The sequence below is a fragment of the Protopterus annectens genome, chromosome 10.part0, assembly GCF_019279795.1.
Source record: "Protopterus annectens isolate FY-2018-M chromosome 10.part0, PAN1.0, whole genome shotgun sequence".
Classification (NCBI taxonomy): domain Eukaryota; kingdom Metazoa; phylum Chordata; order Ceratodontiformes; family Protopteridae; genus Protopterus; species Protopterus annectens.
Genome location: NC_056744.1, coordinates 1,127,532,403 through 1,127,554,544, shown reverse-complemented (window position 1 = coordinate 1,127,554,544; position 22,142 = coordinate 1,127,532,403). Strand labels below are relative to the sequence as shown.

The 22,142-nt window shown below is 36.8% G+C and overlaps 1 protein-coding gene across 1 annotated transcript in view; it reads right to left on the bottom strand.

Moving 5' to 3' along the window:
* Positions 1-264: 264 nt before the first annotated feature.
* The window catches only part of AK5 (adenylate kinase 5), a 656,899-nt gene continuing 635,021 nt past the window's right edge, over positions 265-22,142 (bottom strand). Inside the window, exon 5 of the mRNA XM_044086845.1 lies at positions 265-489. Coding sequence (XP_043942780.1) covers positions 265-489 — 225 coding nt within the window. The remainder of the gene's footprint in view (positions 490-22,142) is intronic.

Below are 22,142 nucleotides of genomic sequence, written 5' to 3'. Positions count from 1 at the left end.
ACCAAATCCAAATTTTACATCAGCTTCTTATGGCATTGTACTTACTCAAAAGCAAAGATTAACATCATCAAATGCAGCAAAAGTAAACACAGTATGTACATTAAATGGATATCTAGACCATAAAAGTATTACTTTATGTCTATAGTGCATTTTAAATAATATCAGTCAATATTATAAAAATGGCAACAAAAGCTATTCTAATATTACATAAAAATAAAGCACAGCTTTAAATACTGAGTAATGAAGGGATGTTATCAGACTATATCACCCCTTAATTGTTTCCTGGCTCTTATAAATGCTTGCTGGAAAGTTTGAATTGCTGCAAACAGTGATGACCACATGGAAATGCATTGCCATAAAGTATGCTTCACTTGCCTGGTGTTCAAAGGATAAGGCTTGAGCAACATCTCTTGGAAAGCCATCAATAACGATTCCATGCGCATCAGGAAGCTGCATTAATCTGTGTTTTATTTCAGTAATTGTAGTTTCCTACACAGAGATAATAACCAGAAATTAGCTTCATCTTATACAAGACTGACAAACTACCACTGATTTACTGTATTTGATTACTGTAGTTCTAATTTAAATATTTGCTTAAGATGACATACTTGGCTAAAATGTTAACTAGATAAGGAGTTTACTCTTTTTTCTGAGTCTCTTCAAGTATGAAAACTATCCTGTTAAGCCTGCATTAACATCCAAATCATTTATAGGAACTCAGGATATTTTTCTGATACGATATCTGTAATGTATAAAATTTAACACGACAAAGTGTAACATTGATGGAGTATCACTACTACTTGTGTGTCAGTGGAGGTAATTTCATAGTAGGTATGGTGCATTGACTAATCTAATTCCAGGTTATGTGATAAAGTGTACAACTACCAGCTAATGCAGAACAGGTTTTTAGGTCAAGGGTTTGGTTCCATCATGATCCATTACTGAACCTTTGCAATTAGAGAGGAATGGCACAGGAAAATGTGGAAATCAGACTCTCTCTCTCTCTCTCTCTCTATATATATATATATATATATATATATATATATTTTTTTTTTTTTTTTTATTTTCATGTGTTTCCTGCAATCTGTATGATGATTACATTTTACAGCTTCTATAAATGCTATATAATCCAATTTCCAATGAAGTAAGCTAAACATCCACAAAGTATAAAATCATGAGGCTTATTAAATAAGCACACATTTTCTTTTGTAGTTCAAGAATTTGCACACCTGTTTCATAAACTCCTTTTATAAATGTACTTCTTAAATAAAAATAGAGTGAATGTTTATATGCTTCTCACAAAGAAACTGTCCTTTCAGATGGAAGACAATCATGTCTGAACTTGTAATAGGAAAGATGACACATTTAGGAGGTACTTTGAGAAATGTGTAGAAAGTTTTAGGTCAAAATGCAAAATTCTGACAGCAATCAAAGTTGTAGGGCTTATTTCATCATATTAAATTTAGCTATGATATTTTATTGGATTTTAATGTTGTTACACAATGATCTTATGAACCTAACCCATAAACAAAGTCAGTGAAAATTTGTAGATACTACAACTGACTGTGGTCAAACTCAAAACCATAATTGTACATATGCTCTTCCCTGGTTCCTGAGACAGGGTCCAATGGGTCTTATTTTGAAAAATATCATCTAAAAATGCAAATAAATACCCATGTTTGCATGAAGAAAAGCAGTTTTTGAAGTAAACAAAAGCCAAACAAAATCACACTACAATGTAGCGCACTGCTTACCATGTTCTGTAATTTGCCACTGGATACTTAATGTATGCCTAGTTTTCGGATGTATGGGCCTATATTTCCAAAGGATAAGAATGCACAGATAATGAGCAGAACAAAGTATTGAAGAAAATCTTCAAATATTGGACAGTGTTCAGTTATTTCCAGAGTGTAGTACAAAAATAAGCACCGTTTTCATAACTAGGCTCAGCTGAGAAGCATGGTATAAGAAATCACCCATGCTAGTACCACAGCAAAACAGAGCAATGTGAATGACAAGAAAGGACCACAGTAAGAAAGATAATTTATTTATCCTTAAATATTTCACACAGCATTCATTTTCTTCTGCTGGGCGGCCGTGGTGGTGCAGCGGTTAGCATTACTGCCTCACAGTAAGAGGTTCTCTGGTTCAATTCTCGGCTGGGGTGCCTTCTGTGCGGAGTCTGCGTGTCCTCCCTGTGGTCACGTGGGTATCCTCCGGGTGCTCTGGTTTCTTCCCACATCCCAAAGGCATGCTGTAGGTGGATTGGACACTAAATTGGCCCTAGGTGTGCGTGTGTGTGCCTTCTGTGGAAGGTTGAGCACCAGGCTGGCAACTCGACACCATAAAACTCCACTGCCAATCATGAGCGGACAGGTGATCCGCTGTGGCGCCCCCTAACCGGGAAAAAGCCAACAGAAGAAGATTTATTTTCTTCTGCCACATTCAATTAAAGAAAGAAAACATGGATACTTTAGGTTTTACAAGTGGTTGATTCTTCAGTACTGTACTTTTCTCACCATTATATTTATACTTCTGTCTGCCCCATTTGCATGAAATTTTAGATGGAGTGGACACAGAAGAAAGGATAAGATCAATAAATCTACGGGTCCAATTTTTAAGAAAAATTGGCTAGTGGGAAGGTTACACGTAGACAACACTTATGTTCAGAAAGAAAGGAAGTGAATAGGAAACATTTCCTTTAATTGAGAGGGAAGTCACCCCAAATGTGTGTGAGAGATGCACTGAAAAATGACATGATGGAAACGGCCAGAAACTACAGCAGACAGAACATTTTTGATTGAGCCAAAAACATGGGGAAAAGATATTGCTGCAAAACATAATATTAGGGAAATGTGAATGGGTCACCCTGAAGGGAAATTGTGTAAGAGGGGTCACAAGTGATAAACTGCAGGCACCAAGTACTCACAGGATCTCTGAAAGTGCTTCTTCATGGAGACTTTTGTGGGCTCACTGAATGATCTGCCAGAATGGGTAGTGGAGAATAAATAAATCTACAGATGCACTGATGAGGACACAGAACAGGCAAGGAAAAGATGGTGGGAAAAGGAAGGACAGATGACAGGCGAAATGTTAGGTGCACTTTAATGACAAAATGTTCAAGTCTATTATTTCAACATGCATGCCCTAATCCATTTTCAATGCACTCCTACCTATATGAAATTCAACAATCGCAGAAATACTTTCAACATTATTTTTAAAAAGAAGATACAATAGGACATTGGGCTTGGTGATGAAAGGAAAGAAGAAACCTGCAAACTTAATGAAATATTAGATTTCTCAATGATTACATATTTATTATGAAAGAAGGCAATATATCAGACATAAGCATAGAGCTATTAAAACAAAATAAGTCTACTTTTCAGCTTTACTAATTTCTTCATGCAAGAAAAATAATTACAAGAAAATGCTACATCTAGATTAAATATAGTTATATTTTACTAGCCTCTTCATTATTTCTAAATTGTGAAGAATCATTATACTATTGTAGACAAAAAGTGGTCTTGTGCCAAGAATAATTGCTACTTTTAACCAGTCTAGTGGGATGTTTTTATGGTAATAATACCGGATTAAAACAGTGTGTACATATTAGTTAATATTTACTGGATTCCTGCTTAAAGGCTAAAATGCAGAGCCCAATTTTCTATATTCGTTTTGCCTTCTTGTCTGCCGGGAACTTGCCTCCTCCAATGAGTCTCTGTCCACAATGGCAATGTGGTCATTGTAAGAGCTTCCTGAAGCGCACCAAAAATCAGACAGACTGACAGACATTGAAGATGTTTGTGACACAGCCATCTATGGACCACTGGCCTTCCTATGGCCCACTCCTGACTATGGCTGATTACACTAACAGCTCAAGCGACATAAAGAGAAGCACCAGCATCATCTCTCCCAGCTCCTCTAAATGTTATTACAGGAAGTCCTCCTTTACATGGACAGTAGTAATGCTATTAATAGCTTCATCTCCAGATGGCTGATACAAGTGCTCACATTAATGTGAGAGGTACACTGCAGGCTTCCACACTTGTACCAGTGAAGGATATTATCTCTACCTTGGCAGTACTGATCTCACATCACCAGTCACAGCTTTTTTCTGCAGCATCTGTTCAAAATGCTAATTACCTAACTGAAGCCATTCTCCCGTCCCCCAGTATGGGAGACCTAGCATCCTTACTGACTTCCATCCCCTTGTTTGAATTTTACAGTGTCTGAGCTACTACACAGACTCAGATCCTACAGATGTATCTGTCTATATCACTCAGTTGTTCAATTAAGTATTTAAAAGATCACACAATTCTAGATATTCATGACCTGATGTTGGATATGTATATTTCTAAACAGAGAAATTGAATTCATACTGATGGTGTTTAACAATATCTTTAAAAGGTTCTTGAAAATATTTCATATTAGAAAGCATCACTCTGAATTATTGCACTAATCTTTTTGGAACATGGATACAGGCAAAGCATTTCAACCACTATACTGGAAATATATCTTTCTGATGATGAAATGTTATAAATTTGACCTCAATTTACTAATGCATAAAATGAATGTCTAATCATTGTATTACATCTGTTAAAATGTGCATACTTCCTTATCATTGCTTCAAGATCATTAAGAGAGCTAAGGAGCAATGTTCTCTCTCTCCACTAAATTTTAATGTTAGTCATGGAGTCACTTGCTAATTGAATTAGACTTTGAACAAGTATTAAAGCATAGTCCATAAATTCTCAAGCACAAAAACTCTTATCAGTCTTTTTTTTTTTTTTGCTGATGATCTGATGTTTGTCATATCTAATATTAATGAATCAATAAGTAATATTGATAGTTTACTGAATACATGCTATTCCAAGGCAAACTTTGGCAAAATTTGCCAGTCAAAAAGACAATGAGTGGCATAGTAGATAGTATTGTCAAATCAAGAGGTTGCCCAGTTCAATTCTCAGCTGAAGTGCCTTCTGTATGTAATCTGTATGGCTTTCTTGTGTTCGCTTGTGTTTCCTCTGGGTGTTCCAGTTTCCTCCCGCAGTCCAAGGACATGCAGTAGTTGGATTGGGAACTATAAATTGGCCATAGGTATGAGTGTATATGTGAGTGTGTGTTATGGAAGAACTACCATGGCAAGGCTAGACACCCGGCTATGTAAATTTTGGCTCTAAATGATTGCCACTGGTGAAGTGACACCCTGGCCCCACATGCAAAAATGAGAAAAAGAGGTTTTAGATTGGTGGATGGATGGAAAGCCTAATAAATACAAGTCTAATTGAGTATGTAAAGAAATTAAATACTTATGAATAATTATAGAAAAATATACAGAGTCAAGTGATGTAACTATTAACAGTATAATAAACAGTAATAAAGTCGTAATTAGCAAACAGCTACATTTTTATAGTTGAAGATAATTACAGTAATGATATTATTATCAATAATATGCTAACATTTACAAAAAATTCTTAATTCCCACAAAAAACATAGCAATGAAATTAATAATAATATTACCATCAAAATTATTTGCACTTTGCAACTTCCTTTATTTCCACAAAAAATATAAATGAAATTAATATATTATTTATTTGAGGATTATAAATCATCTTTGCATTACTGTTTAAAATCACATGTGGTCATGAAAAAATGGAATCACTGGGTTCTCTGAGCTACAAAGTATATGTATTAATTTTGGTTGCAAAAGGGATTGCTTACTGGATTAAAGGTTTGTAAAAAGCAATTTGGAAATATATATATACTTCTTCACTAAAAACATCATAGTTAAAGACCAGAAAATAAAATCTGATTACTAACAAGATGGTTTTAGAACTTATTAATAATTGCAATGTTATATAAGCACTCCAATCAAATCCAGATGTATAATAACATTCCTTCTTCTTCTTTCGGCTTTTCCCGGTTAGGGGTCACCACAGTGGATCACCTGTCCATTCATGATTGGCAGTGGAGTTTTTACGGTGTCGAGTTGCCAGCCTGGCACCCAAACTTCCACAGAAGGCACACACATGCACGCACTCACACCTAGGGCCAATTTAGAGTGTCCAATCCACCTACAGCATGTCTTTGGGATGTGGGAGGAAACCAGAGCACCCAGAGGAAACCTACGTGACCACAGGACATGCAGACTCTGCACAGAAGGCCACACAGCATGGAACCGGAGAACCTCTTGCTGTGTGGCGGCAACGCTAGCCGCTGCCCCACCGCGGCTGCCCATAAATAACATTCCTAATTCATCTAAATAAAATGTTCACATTTCTTTTAATGAAAAGTTGGGTGTTTACTATAGTCTCTATAAATTAAATAATACTTTAAAATATTATTTGAGGCAGACCAAAACTTGTAATGGAAGGAGGATGGATTAGTTTTCTAGTTTTATTGTTTTGCTAATATTAGTTTATTATTCTTATGAGATATGCAGTGGAAATGCAATTTAAATAATAATATTAATAAACATTTAATTTCATATAATATTCTTTTACCATCTTGCATTAAATCTGATCAAAGTTTATTGTTATTACTAGTCTTAGAAACAGCAAGGATGTCAATTTTAATAAAATGAAAAAAGCTTAGCTTCCATCTTTTGAAGAAATTATACATGTATTAAACAATATGTACAATACATGAGTAGAACAAGAAATTTTGCAAAACTGTATGAAAACTATGAAAATGGTATCTGAATTAAGATTTAATTTATTTGCACAACTGAACCCTTTAATTTTAATTTCTTTCTTGCATCTTGCATATATAATTTCCATTGTTTTCTTTATTCTTGAATTGAATCTTTTTCATTTATTTGTTATTCGTTTTACAACTTATTTCAACAAACTAAAATTCAGTCTTCATATCTGTATGTTTTAAATTTTAATATTGATTGTTCAACTCTAAGATTTAATATAAATGTTAAAAATAATTGGTCACGTGCTAAGCACAATCACAGACAACATACAGCAATAGACAGTTTTTTTACAAGACATTAATAAATATACCTGGGGATTCAATAAACTCTGTATAGACTTTGTGAGAAGCCTACACAGAGTTTACATGTTATTATCTACTTATAATTACATGCTTATTACATATACATGACATACACCACATTTAAATGTAAACAAGCATGGTTTCATAGCTACCAACAGTGATGCCTGGCAGAAAGCCATGTATATCAACACAGATATCGGCAGACATGTACCTATGGCAAACTAGGTCTACAGGATTGCACGGAATGCCACAATGATTAGCAGCGTTAGTAATATAGCAATATATATGGTTCAAATGCATTACAGGACAGTGTATACAGTGCAAAGTATTGTGGAATTCCATTTCAGGCATTCTATACAAAAGTTGTGTAAATGATCCATAATGGTACAAGGACTGCCATTTAAAATAAATGGTTAGGGTAAGTTATGTTGTATTGAATAGGGACACAAAGGTGAACTGTATGACTGAACACAGGGAAAGAGGACAGGTGAAACATAGTAATGTACAGCAGATGAGAGCATGTAGATGGAAGACAACAGCAGCAGGAACACTAATCATATATCCATATAGTACAGTACAGACTGCACAGTGAAAATGTATACTATGTGACTGTCACACAAGGTGACATAATAACTGAGTTGTCTTTGTGATATAAGTATCCTGCCATGAACAATGGTGAGGATATCTATTGGGGATGTTATGTACAATTGGGGTTAGGTGCATATTGTGAAGTGTGCGAACTGGTTTGCCTGAACATGACTGTAATAACAGCAGAGGTCTCCACCAAGTGGGACAGAGATACAGGGTTATGAAAAACTGGAAACAGAAGCAAGTACAATCATGAACAATATCAGAATAATACCGTCAGCAATCCCATGTCTCTGATATAGCATATGTGATTCTGAGTGATCATAGTTGGTTCTGTATAAACACACGTACAACTATTACGACATGTCAGCAATCTACGAGGGTAATCAAACACTCCGTGCTGACACTGTAACATCTGCTGGAGGTGTTAGGAGGGACACTGCTATACAAGTGTATGACATTATGATAAATCCAGGCTAACTGACTGGTGTGCATGGCAAATAAATTATACAATCTACAAGGTCAAGAATGTAACCCATGCCAGTACATCACACATGCATCTGGTATAACACTTTGATGGGGGGTTCTGCACCATCAGACAGTAATGTTTATGCAACAAAATGAATACCTAGATATGGCCAATGAGATGTGTGGGAGCTCACTGTGGTAAAGGTGGTATACTTCATTTACATAGCACTGGAAGATGTATAGGAAGGTACATGAAGAAGGGTGCATTGTACTCAGTTATTGGTGTGATGAAGGCTGTGAACTATGGATGTATTATGGCATTTGAAGTGAATGTTCTGCACATACTCAGGAGTTGGTTATGTTGCATACAAGGGAATAGTCACGACTGTGGGCATATGCTGGTGGATGTTCCACATACCATCTACCCCAGTTAAAAGGTCACATACCACACCATCGGGTCTATATTATATGAACAAAAGTTCATAGTTCATAATGTCAAATGCTCTGAAGAGCAAAAATGCCAGAACTAAAAGCACTTCTTGTGGGATCGCAGTACAGTCAAGGTCAGAATATTTGCCCTTTCTTCACTGTAGTGCGATCTCGGAGTTGGTATATATATTTAGCAAGGGTTGTGGGTGGCGCAGCCCACCACAATAAGGAGTTCCAGCTCCGGCATTTTTGCTCTTTAGAGTGTTCGACATTATGAACTTTCATTCATATAATATAGACAAACACCATCTGCTCACTGGGTTGTGATATTCACATCATCATTGGGTTGTGCATTTGCTTTCATAATGTAACAAATCCCTCCATGTTTTTGTTTCATCTCATTGTCATGGCTGTGGCAGTAATCTTTGGCGTGTGTTGATACTGTCTGTATTATATTAATATCAGAGTTGTAATCAATGATTGCCCACAATCTGCAGTCCTCCATTCAGATGTTTGGACACAGGATGTGTATGTCATTCTTGACGGCTGTGGCTTAAATAATGGACAGGCCTAGGATACAGCCTTGATGTACAGACCTTATAACTAGACTCAAAAGATAGGTCACGTCACACATTTTAACATATTTAGATGCCACATATGTGATCCACTGGTCTACCCACTTGGTGATATAGGTGTTTATCACCACTTGGGACAGTTCTAGGTTAATACCTCAGTGTAGATTTCTGTGAAATGCCTTGGCCTGGTCAAGTTCCATAGGATGACAGTGTTGTCATCATGCACACCCTTGATGACCTTTTTGAGGACATCAACAGATGTAACAGACAAGGGCGTAACATTAACAACTCACACATGTCTTTTGTACACAGCTAGCATATTACCAGTGTTGATTTAGAAAGTTACCATGATTACATGTTGGTGCTGTCCCACCCTCTGCCTCTCAGATGGATGCATGTTGATGTACACCATTCTACGGGGAGGGTGTGTTGAAGTGTAGATCCAGCTGTGTATTGGGTATGTTCTGAGTCACGCTATAGGTGATCTGTGATATTGTCACAGCCCACTGATTCTGTGAGACAGGCCTGGATGAAGGTAAGACAGTGCATACTGGCTATATTGATTTGGCCTATGGTTTTGACACAATCCCCCACTCAGGTTCATAGGACGATACTAGGCTATTGGCCTGGAGGCCCTTATAAGCCTAGCTAAGAATTTCACCAATGTTCCCACAAAGTCAGCAGTTGTTTTCCCTGTCCAGCAGGGACACAGGTGAGATCCCAGGGGTATATTTTCTTTTCCCTGTCATCCAGGTTCCTCTTAAAGAGGGCTACTGAGGTACTCTGCTTGACATGCAGAGGAAGTCTATTCCACAGATGGGGGGTGGGGGATCTTCATTACACAAATCCATCCTGCCAACAAGTTCTAGTAATGTCACAGGCCAGGTTGAGACCTTGCGTGCAGGTTGTGCGACTGGAGTTTGACTTATGGATATGCAGCAACTCCATCAAGGTTGAGTCTGAGATGGCTTTGTGTGCCATACTCAGGTCACCTCTGAGCATTCTGTATGAGACTGAGTAGAGGAACAGGACTTTTAGCCTATCTGTATAAGATAGGTGTTTGAGACCCTGGATTTTCCTGGTCAGGAACCTCTGTGGTCTCTCCAACTGCTGCATGTGCTTGGCAAGGTTCATGCAAAAGGGAGCATTGTACTCAATAATGGGTCTAATAAGGGAGCAGGACAGGGATGTTGTGACTTCCTTGTTCCTGGATGAAGTAACCTTACTTATGAGGTGGGCCATGTAGACAGCCTTCCATACGATGGAGGCAACATGGTGGTCAAAAGTCAGGTTGCTATCAACCTGGGTGCCCAAGTCCCTCACAACTCATTGCATGCTTAGTACATTGTTATTAATGTGATAATTAGTTGGGACACCATTTTCCCCAAAGGGGATAATGATGCATTTCTTGCCATTCAGTTTGAGGCCATGCTTCTGGCACCAGTCATTAGTTTGGTTAAGGCCCTCTTGGAGGATGTTCACATCACTAGGGGAATTTATGACAGTGCACAGCTTGCAGTCATCTGCAAACTTGGTCAGCCACAGACCACTGGTTTTGGCTTGCACCTCAGAAAAATATATCCCAAAGAGTAGAGGCCCCAACACCGATCCTTGGGGTGCGCCACTTGTTAGGGGTCTACTACTAGAGTTGGCTTCCCCTATTATGACTGAGTGGGTAATATCAGTGAACCAGTTAGCTACCCATCTGGTAACATATGGGTTGATGCCTAGATGGGAGAGTTTATCTATTATGTCCAAGTGGGGAATAGTGTTGAAGGCTTTGGCTAGGTCAAGATAGGTGGTGTGCAATGTCTTACCCTCATCCATGGCTTTGGTGACTGTTTCAGAGAAGGCAATCTAGTTTAACAGGCATGATCGCCCTTTGACAAAACCAGATTGTGTAGGATAAAATGTTTGGAGGTTGCCAATGTACTTGTATATAAGGTCCATGATAACGCATTCCATGGCCTTGCAGATCAGGCTAGTTAGGCTGATGGGCCTATCATTGCCTGAGTCGGTGAACGCTCCACCTTTGTGCAGAGGGATGACAGCGGCTATCCTCCTTTCTGCTGGGATGAAGCTGGTGCACAGGCTTTGGCTGAATAAGGTGTCTAGTGGTGCTGAGAGCTCTTGCCTGAGTTCAAGTAGGACACAGCCAGGGATGTTGGCAGGTCCCATGGAGGCTGTATTTTTTGCTTTTGAGAGGGTTTAATAACCTGCTCCCTGGTGATGAGGGAGGGGGGGGGGCAAGTGCTGAGGATGTCCTGGTTTATTGAAGTGAGACAGGGGGGGGGGGTGAAGTTTTCACTGAACTTGTCAGCCAGCAGGTTGGCTATATCTATGGCATTTGTGTATGTGGTATTTTTGACCACCAATTCAGAGCAGATTTTGGAGTTACATTTGAGATTGCAGACATTTGCGAAGAAGGCCTTGTGATTGTCCTTAGTGGATCTGGCCAATTTGGACTCGAAGTTAGCCTTAGAAGATTTTGCCAGTGACCTTATTTGCTTGTTCAAAGGAGAGATTGCTTCCAACTTGGCACCTGCTCCTTCTTGGCCCTGGACAGCAATTTTATACTCTTGTTATAGAGTCTGTTTATTGCTGCTGTCCACCAGACAGGTTTACTCTTCCTTGAGGACGATGATTTGGTCCTGTCAGGTCTTGCTGAGTCCATGCAGCTATATAGGTGCTCATATATTTTTTTTAAGTAGTCTTGGACATTAGTGCTTGCTTCAACTGAAGGGATGGTGGTGAAGCTGCTTATACCTGCTCTTAGGAGGTTGTAGTCAGCTTTGGAAAAGTTTTTTTGTTCTACCCTGGTTGGGGGGGGGGGGGGTCAGGGGAGATGGTGACTTTGAAAGTGATTGCTTTATGGTTGGATCTTACCGAGGAGGGTGACACTGTGGGGGTGCTACAGTGGCTATTCATGTTTGTTAGTATCAGGTTCAGGATATTTTCACTTCTTGTGGGGGTGTCAACCAGGTGATCCAATGCATTGGCATTGACAAAGTTGAGGAATTTCTGGGCATTCATGTTTGAGCTAGAATAGGTTTTCCACTCTAGGGTTGGGTAGTTTACGTCACCCAGGATCTGGGCATAGGATTGAAGCTTGATGGCTTCAAGTAAGTACAGATAGGAGGATTGGGCGTCCTGAGTCATGGTTGGGGGTTTGTAGCTAGCTATGATTTGAATAGGTGTTTTGTCAATAGTTAATTGCACCTGGAGTGCGCCTTGTATGTCATACTGTTTGACCAGCCTGGAGGTGTGTATGTCTTTAAATATTGAAACTCCACCACCTTTGGCTTTGTATCCCTCTGTTTGGTGTGTGAAAGTATGGTAGGACAAGTCACCTGGTAAGTTTGGGCTGCTCTCTGCAGCTTTGAACCAGGTTTCAGTAACTGCACAAATATCAGCATCTTCCAGGGCAAGGAATGCTTGCAATGAGTGCAGTTTCATGTTAAGACTCCTAGCATTTAGTAACATGACTTTTAAATTTCATTTAGAAGAATTTTTCACATTGGTAATTTTGTCTTCATGACTTTGCCTAAAAAGGCACTATGGGGGAGGCAAGAGCCTTTTGCCAGAAGGATGGGGGAGGCAAGAGCCTTTGCCAGAAGCCTGAAGCCCAGGAGAGACAGATGAAGGCCATCTCTGGCAAAGCATCATGGTCTGTCAATCATGTCCTCCCAGGCAGTAAGGTATGGGATCCCTTTGGAATGACACTAGAAACTAAGCCAATTGTTAAAATCAATCATTTTATGTTTGCACTGAGGCATCATTCTGGGTGATGGTAGGATACTGCTTAAGGCTAGGGTCATACCTGCCTAGGACACATACTTAGCAAGCTCAATCATGTCTCTCTTCATGTAGTCCAGAGAGGTATAGCTCAAGTCATTCACCCCAACATGGACTATGACAGATAAATAACAGTACCAGTCATTGAGAGACTTGAGCGTGTGAGTGATATGGTGGATTTTAGCACCTGACAAGCAACTTACCATGACTTTCCCCTTGTCTAGCCTGGTGAGGGGCACATCTGTCTGTCTCATGATAGAGTCTCCTATGACTAGTATGATGGGTTTGTGGCGGGGCCTTAGAGGCTGTGAGACACAGGCATGATGTACTATGTGTGGTGCTTGGTGCGGTGGGTTGTGATGTGTGTGTGTGCTTTTGGCTCAGAGGTCTCTTTTGTTTAGGTATGTTTTTGTTGAAAACCTCCACATATGTAGGAATATACTGTACAGGTGGGGGTGGTGTTAAAGGTGTGGTGTTTGTGCAGACAACCTTCTCAATGCCAGATGTACTGGCTTCTGACTGAGACAGCAAGGATTCTAGGTTCTTAATATAATTGCATCTCTCACATATTTTGTTATTAGGTGGTAGAAGAAGGTTGTCCGTGTACATGAGGCAATTGCTACACTGTCTCAGGATGTGCATATCAACAAGACTAGCAGGAGAAACCACAGGAAATTGTCCGTCCATGGTTGTCAGAATCTTGGAAGAGACGTAAAGGACAGTAGAGTGAGTACTATCAGAAGAAAGTACCTATAGGTGTGAGTAGGGCTGGATAAAATCACAGTAGTTGCAAGGGAGGGTGTGAGTTACACAGGAGTTCTATAGTTGTAAGGTTTTAGGACAACACACAAGTTTTTAAATGTATATAACATTTCATAAATAATTGTATGTTTTGGAGCAGTTTTTAATACACATACATGAATTTTTTAAGTAAAGTTTTGTATCCCTTTAAGGAATGAAGTCAATCAAAAATAATGGAAAAAGGGAATTGACATTAATCAATTAATTAACAGCATACAAAATTGTATTTAAACGTGGTGTAGAAACAGTTGTTTGTATTCTGATGAAGTTCGTAGGAACGAACGAAACCTAGGTAAATAAAGGATTTTTCGTTGTGGAACGTTGTGGCAGTGTATTCGTATTTGTTCACAGTTTTGCCTAACAGTGAAGTTTTTAATCTGTATTCTGCTGTTTTCATCTCCTTATTGGCGTTGCCTCCATCTCGCTATCCTGGGACAGGTTTGGTGTTCGTTTTGGTTACTAGTTTTTCAATGGCAAGTGAGAATGGCTCGGCGGATGTCGGGAGTGTGCTGCAGCAGATACAAGAGACTTTAAAAGAACATTCGGTTCTTATTCAACAAATATTAACCAAAGAAGTGGTGGGAGTTCAAAACTCAGGGGATAGCTTAGGCTTACCCCTTACACAACCTACACCACCCATTAGAACAACGCAAGGTAATTCTGATAAACTTTGTCATATGCAAGAACTAAAAGACATTGACTCTTGGAAAACTATTGATTATAGTTTTCAAAGTGTACGTTCTCCACAATGTACAGAAGTGAATGTAACGCTTAAGTCCAAATCCATGAAAGAAATGTTAAGAATGTTTGAAACTAAATTGTTCAAGTTAAAAAGAACTCAATTAGAAAACAGCTATCTGACTCGCAATATTGAGTTGGGTATCATTCCCAAAGGGCTGCGCCTTTGGAGATATCCAAATGGGTGCGAACAACAAGACAATATGTTAAATGAACGTCATGCTTTTTTTGATAGTTGCGGTATTCAGCTGATGGGGATAATGGTCAAATATAACAAACTTAAAATAGAAGACTTGCTCAACCAATTAGAAGAACTTAACAAAGACATTTCTAAAGATCTTTTATTTGACCAATTCTACAATCAGTATACGTACATTATAACCGATGTCACACACAGTTGTGACATCCTTTTTCAGAAGAAAAACTTGAAAATTCAACGAGATACCAACAGGTATGCTCAGAAACAAGCATATCCAAAATCTTCAGTTTGGAGTGATAAGTACCATGGCAACAGACAATCTGCGACCATAACGGAAGTTATGGATGACGTCAATCCGCCTTACGAATGTGATGATGAGACTGAAGTCTACAACGATCATGAGAATACAACTGCAGAAGGTATTAGAAGATCTGACCATTTAAGAAATCAAGGCGATTATACTAACCAGCAAGAATATAAAAAAAAAAAAAAAAAAAAAAAAAGGAGCAAAACCAAAACAGACTTTTTTGGGGAATCACAAACCAGGTTGGAAGCGGAAGTAAAAGAGCATGAGGGGCCAGCGTTCAGAACATTTCGTAGCGGTAACAACAGTGAACAAAACAACATTATTCATTCACATTATGTGGACAATATAGTAGCACATGTGAGTACACTGAGCCCTAACAAATTATATGTTTCTTCAAAAACCGAGAGTTTGTTTAAATGTTCATTATGTACTACATTACATTCCGCTAACAATGTTATAAACAATGAATTCGTTCCAGTCATTAACATTGCTACGAATGAATGTGATATATGTAACAACTATCGCCTTCAAAATCTTGAAGGGAATCAAGAAGGTTTTGGGAATGTTATTGATGATGAACTTATGAATTTGAGCATACATAATTATGATAATATGTTTGTTGATAATGATGAAAGAAACAAAAATGGGTTTACTATGATAGAAAATGTGCATGTAGAACAAAGTATGGATGAGCAAACATACGAGCACAGATGGCATAATATGGAACAACATAATGAAGTTAATTTTTTCATAGATTGTAGCCCGGATCATTATATTCAACCCAACATGGATTTGGAAGCACATGTCATGGTGGAAAATAATATTCTCAATGCAGATAAAGCTATCAATATTATTGCGCATGCTTTTTTAAGTAACCCTATTATAGTGACCAATGAAAATCAAGATTTCAAAGTGTTTAATTATTCCACTTTAACTATCAATGTAAAACATGTAAATTTGTTTTCAAAAGGATTTAATTTTGTCCCTTGTAAAAAAGGTAGTTTAGTGGAATCAATACTAGACTTAAAATTATTTACACGAAAATTAAATTTAAAAATATTTTTTCAGAACAAAATAGATGGCCAAAATGAACAATGTAAAAACTTTACAAAACCAAGTTTATTTAATCCACCCATGAATGATGATATAACTATCTTTGAAAAAATAAGCGAATATGATGTAAGAATGTTTCAAAGAAAATATAAGAATAAAATACATTCAAATATGACGTATGAGGAACAAATGTTATTTAAAGAAATAAGTAATAACATGAATATAAGAATTATGAGGCCAGATAAAGGCAATGGCATGGTCATTATTGATAATAATGATTATAGTTCTTATATGACCAATATGTTATTAAGTGATACTTATGTGGAAGTGAGTAAAAATCAAGTCAATATAGCCTTTAAGAGAATAGACATATTACTGGATGATATGTTATATCAAGGGGAAATATCTGAGAAAGAACATGAATATTTATATAATGAAAATCCAGTAATAAGTGGTATCTTTGGAATTCCAAAGATACATAAGGGCCTTAATAATCTTCAGTTTCGACCCATAGTAGATGGGAAAAGAAGTAAAACATGTTATATAAGTCATTATTTGGATTATTTTTTGAAGGAGAGTATGACACGGTTTACTTATATTACTAAGGATTCATGGGACTTTTTATGTAAACTTAAAGAAATTAAAATGGAAAGTGAATATAGTTTTGTAACAGTAGATGTCTGCAACCTTTTTACAACTATTCCTCATGATATTGGTCTCATATGGCTTGAAGAACAATTGTTTGAGACACATTTATACGAGCAAGAACAAATTAATACATTAATAAATTTGATGGAAATTGTTTTAAATAATAACTTTTTATATTTTGAAGGGAGTTATCAGCAAATAAATGGAGTAGCGATGGGGGCACCATGTGCCCCCATGTACGCAAACTTAATTATGAGTTATTGGGAAAATAACTATCTGTTTCAATCTGAATATTACCAACATATTAGGATGTACACTAGATATATTGACAATATCTTTATTATTTGGGATCATGATAAAGAAACTTTAAAGTCTTTTTTAGAATATATCAATACAACAGTCAGATTCTTAAAATGCACTTATCAGACTAGTAATGATGACATCACTTACTTAGATGTGAATATTATATACAATAGAGAAACAAATTGTTTAAAAACAAAAATTCATAGAAAGTCAACATTTTCAAATGCATATTTGCATTTTAGTAGCTGGCACCCCGACCATCAGAAAAAAGCCATTATTAAAGGGCAGATGGTCAGGGCAGCCAGAATGGTAAGTGATGAGCAGGACTTTCTAGATGAATTGCAATATATAACACAACTCTTTATTAGTAGAGGTTATCCTGAACAATTTTGTATGAATATATACAATGAGGTGAAAGAAAAGAGAAAAAATGGTATATATACGGCAATATTAAAATCTGGCTTTTTGAATCAAATGAATACTATTAGTACATCCAGGGTTGAAAACAAATATAATGATGTTCCTTTATATATAACTACTTATAATGATTCCTATAAAAATATTGAGTTAATAGTGAGAAAAAACTGGAATATATTTGTAAATGAAAGAGTTTGGAGACAACTTTTTCAGGGACCTATAAAATTTGTATATAGGAAAAGTCCATCATTTAAAAATATATTTGAAAATAAAGGAAATGTGAATAGATATAATAATAGAATTAAAGGAAATTTTAAATGTGGAAAATGTACCGTATGTAGTCATATATATTGTACTGGTATCGATGAGATTATAAATGGTTGCAGAATTAATATAAATGGACATTACAATTGTTTTACATCCAATGTTGTATATTTGGCCTTGTGCCAACAATGTAAAGCCTTCTATGTGGGAAAAACGAACAGGCATTTTAGAGAACGGATAAAAGAACATATTTTAGATATACAACATCTTAAAACAACAAATGCTTTGGCCAGGCATGTTATTGATAACACAGATCATAAATTTAAGTTTTGTATTATTAATCAAATAAAATATGACCAACAAGGAAAAATTGTTAAATACCATTTAGACATGGAGGAATTAAGATGGCAAGTTCGATTGAATTCATATAATCCACCAGGTTTGAATGAATATTTAACTATTATGCCATTATTGAGAATAAATAAATTAAATGGCATATAAATATATAAATATTTGTACAACTATATAATATTTAATTGTGGATGTTGTTTGTTCAAATATGTGGTATGGTAGTGGATGTTATAATAGGGTTAATATTTTTTGCAAGAATATATATATATGTACATATCAATTCATATATTTTTTTAGTATGTAAATCAAATATTAATTATTATTATATTATATTATAATTAATTATGGATGATATCTGATGAGGTACATATTTATGGCAGCAAGATTATTTAGTTTTAGTTTTATGTATATTAGTTTTATGCATATAGAGTAGTATCACCATGACATAATAGTAACATTTAGTTAGTTATAGGTTTTATAATTAGGTATAATATTAATATTATTATATACAAACATTTGTAATAATTCTATAGTTGTAAGGTTTTAAGACAACACACAAGTTTTTAAATGTATATAACATTTCATAAATAATTGTATGTTTTGGAGCAGTTTTTAATACACATATATGAATTTTTTAAGTAAAGTTTTGTATCCCTTTAAGGAATGAAGTCAATCAAAAATAATGGAAAAAGGGAATTGACATTAATTAATTAATTAACAGCAAACAAAATTGTATTTAAACGTGGTGTAGAAACAGTTGTTTGTATTCTGATGAAGTTCGTAGGAATGAACGAAACCTAGGTAAATAAAGGACTTTTCGTTGTGGAACGTTGTGGCAGTGTATTCGTATTTGTTCACAGTTTTGCCTAACAGTGAAGTTTTTATTCTGTATTCTGCTGTTTTCATCTCCTTATTGGCGTTGCCTCCATCTCGCTATCCTGGGACAGGTTTGGTGTTCGTTTTGGTTACTAGTTACACAGGAGTGCTGGTAAGGGAAAAAAATGCAAATGAGATACCTCACAATGGGTTAAAACATCACAATGACCAAGCAAGTGCAACACCCTGCAAACACAGGATATAAATAACAGAAAAAATAGAAGAATCTAGAAGCTCAAATTACTACCCAGTCCTGCTAGCCCTTCCTCTTTCAGCCAATCACTCATGCTAGAGAAGATCAGGCAACCCTGCTACTCTCACTAACAGTGAAGACAAGAGACTACCAGCAGAAGATGGCTGCCAGAAACATAGGAAACTCAGCAAGCAAAACAACCAGGTCTGGATAACAGCAGGCCTCTATCCAGACTATCAGAAGAAAGTACCTATAGGTGTGAGTAGGGCTGGATAAAATCACAGTAGTTGCAAGGGAGGGTGTGAGTTACACAGGAGTGCTGGTAAGGGAAAAAAATGCAAATGAGATACCTCACAATGGGTTAAAGCATCACAATGACCAAGCAAGTGAAACACCCTGCAAACACAGGATATAAATAACAGAAAAGATGGAAGAATCTAGAAGCTCAAATTACTACCCAGTCCTGCTAGCCCTTCCTCTTTCAACCAATCACTCATGCTAGAGAAGATCAGGCAACCCTGCTACTCTCACTAACAGTGAAGACAAGAGACTACCAGCAGAAGATGGCTGCCAGAAACATAGGAAACTCAACAAGCAAAACAACCAGGTCTGGATAACAGCAGGCCTCTATCCAGACTATGCTACCTGACTAGAACACAGAAACCACAGAAAAAATGCACAGAAAAGCACAAATAGAGCACTCACAAACAGAAAATACAACTCTCAGTATGAAAAAGCAGTTTACATTTAAATAATTCAATAAAAATGCAATTAACATAATTAAACACTATCTAGCAATGAAAATACAGTTAAAACAGTATAAAACAGTATAAAAATGCAGCAAAACTGTAAAAAAGATTTATAACAGTGCAAAATGTAGATTAGCTATATAGCACAACTATAAGTGTTAAGAGGTGCAAGTCAATGAAATAAATGTAAGAAAAAATGTATTCTGCTCTTGGAGCCTCAGGTAATTTCTAGTTTGTCACAGTGATGAATCACCACTCCTCAGCCTGATAAAAACAAGCACAGCCCCCTGAAGACACAGGGTTTAAATACCAGAAAAGGTGGAAGAATCTAGAAGCTGGAATTACTAGCCAATCCCGCTAGCCCCTGCTCTTTCAACCAATCACACTTGCTACAGAAGGTCAGGCAACCCTGTTACTCTCACTAACAGTAAAGACATGACACTACCTGCAGAAGATGGCTGCCAGAAACATAGGAAACTCAACTAGCAAAACAACCAGGCCTGGATAACAGTAGGCCTCTATCCAGACTATGCTACCTGACTAGAACACAGAAACCTCACAAAAAATGCACAGAAAAGCACAAATAGAGAACTCACAAACAGAAAATACAACTCTCGGTATGAAAAAACAGTTTATAGCTAAGTAATTCAATAAAAATGCAATTATAGTAATGAAACACATGTAGCAGTGAAAATACAGTTAAAACAGTATAAAACAACATAAAATGCAGTGAGACAGTAAAAAAAGTTTTATAACAGTGCAAAATGTAGTAGATTAGCTGTATAGCACAACTATAAGCATTAAGAAGTACAATTCAATTAAATAAATGTAAAAAAACGTATTCTGCCCTTGGAGCCTCAGGGAATTTCTGCTTTGTCACAATGATGAAGCACAACTCTTCAGCCTGGTAAAAGAAACTCTCCCAGCTGGGGATTAATCCTTACATCACTAGATGGTTAGCCAATTGGCTTACCAACATAACACATTTATCTATTTATTTTACATTTGTTAAATGGGAAGGTCCAATTGGACCCAAGTCCTTTTTCAGCAGAGGCCCAGGGAGAAAAGCTCCACATGAAAACAAATACATCCAAATGCAAACACAAGTAAGTCAGCAGTTTAAAGGACAAAATACATCTCAATACAATCACAATTAGTCAGCAATTGCAGTAGCAAGTACAGGTACATTTTGATCATATAAAAGTGAAAACAATGTTATATACAGTAGGCTTGAAATTTAAGTAGGCAACTTGGGCTGTATCTTAGGAAGAGTATACAAAATGTACATAAAGCAACAGTTTCAGAGAAACAATGCAACTCAAGATGGATGAATAGTAAAGACCTTATAATAAGGGGTTCATTTAGTCAAGTTGAAGTTATATTTAAGCTATGAAGAATGAAGAGCAGAGGGAGAAAAACTGGGGTGTGAGATAGAAGAAGCAAGTAGATAGTGATATTGTTATCAGCTAAGGTTAGGTTATTAATTAGAAGGTGAGACTAACCGACGCTAGTACAGGAACAGAGCCAAGTATTAGCTAGGTGTATTTTTAGAAGTTTTTTAAATTGCACTAATGAGAAATGAGATGTAATATGTGTAGGTAATGTGTTTTATATTTTTGGTATGAAGTTAGAAAAGACGGATTCCCCAGCTGTGTTGTTAGCTTTTGTTACCTCCAGAAGGAATTTTACCAGAGGAAAGAGGTCGATTATTGGAGTATGGAAGTATACGATTTTGCAGAGCAGAGGTTTTCTCAGGCTGATGTAGAATTTTTGAGGCAAAGGTGAGTTGGTTACATAGTAGAGTTGTGGGAGTTCTAGCCAGTTAAGAAGTTTTAGAGCTATACAATGATGCACCCTGTAAGGGTAATCAGTGGAAAATCTGGATATTTTATTGTAGCAGGCATTGAGTTTGGCTACATCAGTCTTTCTAAGGTTTGCAAGTATAGAAGTGTAGAGCAGGATAGAGATGAGATGAGAGTGTGCAATGATGGCCTTTGTGTTATTTATGAGAAATTGCTTATTTTGTGTACTTTCTTTCTGGTCTGAGCAATATGAATGTCAAACCTCATGTTGTTGACAATCTCTACTCCTAGTAGTTTAGTGTGTGATACAGGTGTAATGATGGTTTTATTTCTAGACATAATATTAAATGAGAGACTTGAAGTGGAAGCACGTGTAGTGTGGAAGAGAAGCAGTTTAACTTTGTTAGGATTCAGTATTAAATGAGAATTAGTAAGCCAGTCTTCAACTGCTAGAAAGGAGTCTTGAATAATAGAGTGGAGCTCTTGAAGGGAGGGCACAGTGCATATTATAGTAGAATCATCAGCATATTCGATTATAGAAGCATATAGAGTAGAGATGTAAAATTTGTTAGTAAATAGACAGA